Below are 7902 nucleotides of genomic sequence, written 5' to 3'. Positions count from 1 at the left end.
ATGCGTGGAATGAACGGAGACCATAACACTTACATGTTGGAAGAAATAAACCGTGCCCGAGAAGTCGTCGGACGTATGTTCCCATTTGCCTCTACTCTCCCGTGTCGAGTCCGTTGGAAAAGTTTCTGTTTAGTGGAAGCAGATGATAGTCCCGACGAACATAGCGTCCCGGTTTATACAACGGCAGCGGGAATGGCTTTTATCCGTCTCCGTGTGAGATCATAGCGAGAAGATGACTCGTGGGGAGCCTGTAGTTGTGAGGGTCCGGGACGTGTTGCTGCTGGGAGTGGGATCCCGTGTCTCGGTATTCCTAGGGTCCGGTGGAGCTGGTGGGCTGGTCTGGGAAACTCTCTGGAGGTGACCATCAATCATTATTCAGATCCCACCCAGGGGCTGGACACCTCTCTCTCCCTCTAGCATAGCTCCCTCCCTCTCTTTCCCTCTCGCATAACTCCCTCCCTCCCTCTCTCTGATCATGCCTCCCTCGCGCTCTCTCAAATTGCAAGATTCAACGGGCAATTTATTGGCATGGAAAACGTAAATGTATTTACTGCCAATCCACAGTAATAAAATAGGTTGACTCACGAATAAATAGCAGCCTACTTTTTAAATAAAAATAATAATAATTAAAACTATAAAAATTAAATGTAACATTTAAATGTCTCCAGGTAAGACCATAGTACCCTGCTGCACACACACACACACACACACACACACACACACACACACACACACACACAACACACACACACACACACACACACACACACACACACACTCACTCTCTCTCTCTCTCTCTCTCTCTCTCTCTCTCTCTCTCTCTCTCTCTCTCTCTCTCTCTCTCTCTCTCTCTCTCTCTCTCTCTCTCTCTCTCTCAAAAACAAAAAGGTGAAATATAAATCTCTCATACCACTCTCTCACGCAGACACACACAGCATAGAAAGATTAGATACAGTTTATAACAAGGTGAACTATAATCCACATGAAGTATAACATAAAATATGCTTCTATATAAATCTCTCTCTCTCTCTCTCTCTCTCTCTCTCTCTCTCTCTCTCTCTCTCTCTCTCTCTCTCTCTCTCTCAAAAACAAAAAGGTGAAATATAAATCTCTCATACCACTCTCTCACGCAGACACACACAGCATATATAGAAAGATTAGATACAGTTTATAACAAGGTGAACTATAATCCACATGAAGTATAACATAAAATATGCTTCTATATAAATCTCTCTCTCTCTCTCTCTCTCTCTCTCTCTCTCTCTCTCTCTCTCTCTCTCTCTCTCTCTCTCTCTCTCTCTCTCTCTCTCTCTCTCTCATACACATATATATAGAGAGTTTGAGAGTGATTTATATATATATATACGAAATAACGGTTATTGTACATGTATTTAAATTATTTATCTTAAATATAAATACTATTATCCATATGAGGAAGGTTATTAACGACTATAACTAGTTATTTATAATTGTACGCGCTCTTCCACAACACGAGAGTCCCGGAACCTCTCATCCCTTAGGTCTACACGGAACGTAATTCCTGCCGCACGCGGTCGTTTCCAGGAAGTCGACGTGGAGGTGTGTGTTTTGGTTGTGTTTTGGTCTTCTTTCCTTTACAATGTCCGAAAACAAGGTGGAAATGTCGGCCGAGATTGTCCAGAACGCAAATGTACAACCGCAACAAAACAACCCGCTGTCCAGGAAGCTGAATAAGATCCTGGAGACACGGCTGGACAATGACAAGGTGACAAGCATATTATTACCCCCATAGTACCAACCACTATTCATGGTATTTATTGCATTTTAATGTTAAATGTCGGTTGTGGTGTGTGCAGTTCTAATTAAATTGTTATTATTTAATAGAGTCTATGTATTCTCTCCATTATGCATAGGTGTCAAACCTTTATAATGAATCCAGCAACGCTTTTATGATATCTGACATATAGGCCTCTTCTGTGTTGTTTCGGGAGATTCTGGAGGCCTTTCAGGTTATGCTAATTGCTGTATGGGTAATAATTATAATAGTGTTCAGGTCTTATTGTACCCATGCTATTTTATATATTCAACCTCCAGTCCTAATAGCCAGCCTTATACTCTATGCATATCACTTGTTATCGTATTATCATTCTGCCTTGACTTGCACTGTTTCTATTTGTAATTTGCTGCTACAACACCTGAAAGTGGCGTCGTATCTTAATGAATCTAGCCATGCCTTGATCTGGTTTATTTTGTTCTGGTCCTTCATGAATATATTCGGTGTGGTTTTAGGAGATGCTGGAGGCGTTGAAAGCGCTGTCTGTCTTTTTCACGGAGAACAGTTTACGCACAAGGAGAAACCTCAGGGGGGACATCGAAAGGCGAAGCCTGTCCATCAACGAAGAGTTTGCAAGGATATTTAAAGATGTCAAAGAGGTAGGCATAAGCCACGCTCATACAAAGTATTGCTGTGTACGAGAGATTTATGTTTTATGAATGAATGCAACATCAGGGATGTTTATAATGAAACCACATATGAAACATGACATGAAAATGGTTATGAAAACTAATTCAATATGTTTTATAATTTATCAGATATGCAATATAGCGATATGAGCCTGTATAACATTGAGTCTTTATGACAAAGTGAGGGTTATCTACTTTCTACAAAAACCCAGAAATTATAATAAACTCAAAGAAAGCTAAACACAGTTTAAGCAAAGGTTTAACGTCAAGGTTAAATAATAATTGTATTACCTCATGTTCTACAAAGTCACAAAACATTTGTTATATTTCTGTTGTGCCTTGAATTAAAAAATATATATATTTAAGCCTAATTGCACCAGATTATCTGAAAACATATCAGGGTTCTCCTAAAACAATAATGTAGTGGTGCTCCACCACCATGCTCCTTTACTGTTTACGGTTCTGTTTTCTATGTTTTAATTGAATTCCGGTTCAAAAAGCAAAACTTCAAAGTCACGAGTACGTCCTGTGTGTAGGAAGTCATCCAGCATAGTCGAAGTTCCCCGCACAGCAAACCAATTCCACTTAAAGTTCAGAAGATCTTTCATTTCCAACAAGTAAGAGCAGGTCAGGCAGTGTGTTCTTGAGCGCAGCAAGTTTAATACACAAAGTCAGCCACATCCTAGAACATGGTGGCATTCTGGATGGTACTGCAAATCTGATGCACTTGAAGTGTTTAGTTAATGCAGAGATTACAGTTATATACACATGTTAATTGTGTTCAATAAAGCAGGGTTTTGTTAAAACATGGTTTTCCTTTTACTGCTTGAAGCGAAATACCTATACATACCGTTACACATATATAAGTTTATTGGCAGATAAGAAATGCCATCGGAATAGTTTTACATCCAATATCGGTATTTGGGGGGGGGGAACATTATTTCTTTATATTGGGCAACACTATAATGTGAAAAGAGTAGGTCATTGTAGTGCACATTATCATCTTAAAGCTTTGTGTTACCCATTGTGTCTCTGCTTCAGGAGCTGGAGAGTGTTAATGAGGACGTCCACGCGATGAGCACCTGTTGTGAAGAGATGACCAGCAGGCTCAAGGTAACAGACTTTATATTTACAGCATTAAAGGAGCTTTAGCTAACTTTAAAGAACAATCAAACAAAATAAATGAAGCCCGACCTTGAATGTCACACCAGTCACACACAGCGCTCGCATTGCTGTCACCGGAAGAGATTTCAGCAAGTTACAAAATGTCGGAGGTTACAGGAGTGCGTGGTCCGTGCGCTTGTTTGTTTTCTCCACCTTTTTAAGTCATTTTGTTCTTGCGACCTTGCCGACCTTTTTAATGCGCAAGAAGTCAGCTGCCTGCCCAAGCTGTAGGTGTCCCTGAGCAAGGTGCCTCTTACCTGCTGCTCCATAACATGGTTCTTAATTCACTGTAGGTCACTTTGGATAAATGTGAATGCTAAATTATAAGTTATAAGAGTAATAGTTTGAATCTCAGCAATTTAGTTCCACATATTAAAATTCAGTATTCGAATGAAGCACTAGGCTTATTCTTTTGTTGTTAAATGCTTTATATGCTTTAAAAATGCTTTTTCCTTTAAACAGGCAGCTAAAGAGCAGACCCAGGACCTGATAGTAAAGACAAACAAACTCCAGGGGGAAAAGTGAGTTTTTCTTCTTCTTTCTGTTATCAGCAAAAACATTGAAATCATCGAAGACTTTTCAAAGACCCATATTGCTTTTTGGCTCGACGAGAACGAATTAGTGTGATATAGCAAGGCTGTTATAACGTAATGCGGGTTGCTGATATACAAGCCATCCTGAATTTCTTTAAGTTATTGATAACAATGCAATGTATTCTGTAAAATGCATATTGCGTAAGGCCTAGTTATGTTGGTCTGCAAAGTTTTTGCAATGTTCAGTGTTTTAAAATGGTTTCAATCACCCATTGGTACAAGTACATTGTAGTGTACAGGCTAAGAAGTAGTCATATTGATATATTCCTTAGCATGCTGCATTTTTATTTCCAGAGAAAAAGCATTAAAATATGGTTATTTGCATAATCCTTATTTAATCCTCAATTTTGGGCAGGATAGTGCAGTGGTTACAGTGTTTCATACTAGGCAGAAATGTTCTGCATTAGAGCTCAAAGGTTTTTGGTTCTTGGTTCTGCCATGCCCTGAGCGCTTCGGATAAAAGCGGCAATGACAAAATAAATAAGAAATAGTACGTAGTAATGGGAATGGCTATGAATGAATGAGCTATGGGATCCAAAGATGTAGAACAGCTGTTAGCATGTTGTGCTACATGAGCATGCTAACTGCTATGCTAACCAGCAGTGTTTATCTGTATTGACTGTGGGCTGTGTTGGCGCTCATCTATAGCACAGCGTGCAGAGATCGTGCTCAGAGAAGCCAGACAACAGTCTACTCAGGGTCATAGTTGGATGGTCAGGGGCTTTGGGTATGAACCACATTATACTTTCGTTTTGCCCGATATTGTGATAGACAGATTAACATGGTTCGTACGGCAAATAAATACATTAATAATAAAGCAGTTGCAGAGTGGAAACAGTTTGTACTTTTATTTTAATGTAACTGGTGTACAAAATCCTATTTATTTATCTTGTTACATTACAAATACAATTAGTAAAACATGAATTGCTCACTTTCCCAATTAGCTGATTGCAGGGGCCAAATCTAGATTTCGATTAATATGCAATTGTGCAGCCCGACTGTGTTTGGGTCCAGCCATCGAGCAGAGTTATTCAGAGGGAGACGGCGGCTCAACGTGGCTCTGCTTCCCTCCCCGTTCTTTATTCAGCGGTGGTGCACGCGCCACTGGTTTCCTGGCTCTCCATACATCAGTGCATGAGCAGGTCGGCCTGGTGGAGAGAGAGACTGTTACGTCCTCTATCTCCCGCTCTCAGTGAGGTTTGGAGTGAGGAGAGTGTAACATGCTGATGTTCTATATTCACGTGCGCCCTGACGCATTAGCCCTGGAGCTAGAGCGCAAGCATAGATGGGGAACAGCCCTTTAAGAACTCTTGATGGATTTGCCCCATTTGCCCCCTTTGATGGATTTACCTTTCTCTCTCTCTGCGTCTCTGCCTCTATCTCGGTCTCTCCCTCCCTCTCGCAAATATGTGCAAATGTGTCGATGGTAATCGGTACGTTGCTGGCCAACAGAATAAATTAATAATCAATCTACATGAGTGTGTTTACAGTGAGGCCACATCAATAGCGATGTCAACAGTCTGTGTGTAGCCACTCTCTTGCCAGCCAAGACAAGTGATATTGGTTCACCTTGCGCCTGGTTGGTGTGGCGCGCGGCCAGAGCGAGAGAGCACGAGTTTCTGGCACGCTTGGGGCGTTGCTAGCAGCTGGAAGGCTGCAGCTGGCTGCTCCGTAGTCCGCCCGACCGCCCCCCCGCCCCACAGGACGCTGCAGACGGAGCGAAGCAACGCCCCTCCCCGCTGACTATGAAGTGAACTGGAGGCCCCGACGCATGCCGCAAAGCATCATGGGACGGATCGTGTCGGGGACGTTGACCTGTAGCACCACAAAAGGGGCAGGATACAATTTTTACTCCAGTTACGTTGATGCAAAAGGACGCAGTGTGCCGTGGGCATTCAGCCCTGTGATTGGACAATCAGCATTCAGTGAGCACTCACAGGCTCGTGTTTAATTACATTTTCTTGTTTTAAACACTTCCCTCAACGTTGGGTCTAATGTGGCCACCTGACACGCGCTGTCGTCTGTGTGCGCTGTGCTCGAGAGCAGTGCGAGAGGGACCCCCCACCCTGATCATGGCGTGACACAACAGGAGTAAAGGCCAGCTGGGTTTGGGTGGGGTGGGGGACTTTCAGACATCGAGGCACACTGCGGAACATGAAACATGGCTAATAGGCAACAGACTGGAACACTAAACACACACTGGGACACTCAACATAAGTATTAGGAAGACTGTACCTGGGACACACACACACACACACACACACACACACACACACACACACACACACACACACACACACACACACACACACACACACACACACACACACTCTCTTTTTGTAATGGTCTCGTGGGGACCGTCAGTCTTGCAGGCACCATCTGTCTGACTGTGGGACATTGTAGTTTTATGGAGTGGGGCTGACCCCTGGCCAGATGGAGCCAGAGTTTGGTTCTCCTGATAGGTGTGTGTATATTGAAGTGGAAGCCTAGTGGATGTATCATATTCAATGTGCAATCAAGCAATACATCTGAACTTTTCTTCTTTGGATTTTTGCAAGTCGAGGAAATGATCCCTGATTTCCCATCTGGGATTTATCAATTCAATCTTGACTTACATTTGAGAGGATAGTTCCAAGCTGTGCAAATATACTGTATGCGCTGTAGATTATTGCAGTTGGAAACACACCTTGAAATAAAAATTCATCAATTCGATCTTTACATTTAAATAGAATTATATGTAAAAAATTTGACTCATTAATAAAGGAAACACAAGTCTTTGCCTTTTGGTGTTCCCTGTCTCTCTCTCTCAGTCTGACACAGTCCCACTCGTAGCATAACCTCCGGTAGCAACACTTGCTAATTAGTGCAGCTCACAGGGCCTCGATGTGATGGGGAAAACAGCTGTGTGCACACTTTCCAAAGGCAGACAAACACAGGGCCTTGTGTGCTTACTCCTGCCCTCCTGTTTGCTCTCTTATCTCTCGGTGGCACGGGAGGGCCTTTTGTCAGCTTTCTAAATGAAACGGAAACAAAAAAAAAAATGAACAGAAAATCGAACAAACAGCCCTCACACGTTTTTTTTTTTTTTCATTCTTTCAACGCGCAACTGAAAAGCCAGCGGAAGCTATGGTACAAGGGGAACCCTCTTTGACCACCTCGTTGGAGACGTGGCCGCGCCTCCCCTTGATCCCACAACGGGTCGAGACAGGCCTGAAAGAGGGGACGCCGAAAGAAGCTGTCACTTAGAGCTCAATAAGTGTTGTGTGTTGTTCTGTGATTTAACGGTTTGCTAACCCACCTGCGCCGTGTGCCGTGTCGTTGTGCTCGAGACAAGTCCAGACGCCTCTGAACCGCTGTAAGACACGCAGAGAACACAGCCTCGCTGGCCGTCTTGCCCAAAGGGGTCTTTGCGGTTGGTTTAGACTAATCACCTGTGGCTAAACGGCGTTGATCAAACCAAACATTGTTGAGAGCTGTACTCCCCCTTCCCTCTAGAAATGTCAATGTCATATGAAGTGGCCACTAATTTTTGCAGGATTTATTTATCTTCTGCCTAAAAGTGCAAAATGTTTCTCTTACTAAATGCCGAATGGACAGTGTGGCGGCCAGGGGCTGTGAGTCCCGGTCAAAATGTTCTGGGTTTGATCCCCAAAGCCGACAGTCCCAGACAGCCCTGAGTCAGAAGAAGCCTCCTAAAACCTAC

General features: G+C 43.0%; 1 protein-coding gene across 3 annotated transcripts in view; it reads left to right on the top strand.

Annotated features, from left to right (window-relative positions):
• Window positions 1-1526: 1526 nt before the first annotated feature.
• cog6 (component of oligomeric golgi complex 6) overlaps window positions 1527-7902 on the top strand; it is a 30032-nt gene continuing 23656 nt past the window's right edge. For all 3 annotated transcript variants that reach the window (XM_060074513.1, XM_060074511.1, XM_060074512.1), the window contains exons 1-4: window positions 1527-1744; window positions 2269-2412; window positions 3484-3555; window positions 4069-4127. In XM_060074513.1, the coding sequence (XP_059930496.1) occupies window positions 1619-1744; window positions 2269-2412; window positions 3484-3555; window positions 4069-4127 (401 nt within the window). In that variant the 5' untranslated portion in view covers window positions 1527-1618. The remainder of the gene's footprint in view (window positions 1745-2268; window positions 2413-3483; window positions 3556-4068; window positions 4128-7902) is intronic.

Source organism: Gadus macrocephalus, chromosome 16 (genome assembly GCF_031168955.1).
Source record: "Gadus macrocephalus chromosome 16, ASM3116895v1".
Classification (NCBI taxonomy): Eukaryota; Metazoa; Chordata; class Actinopteri; order Gadiformes; family Gadidae; genus Gadus; species Gadus macrocephalus.
Note: the sequence above shows the minus strand (reverse complement) of the source record. Positions and strands in the feature narration are given on the sequence as shown.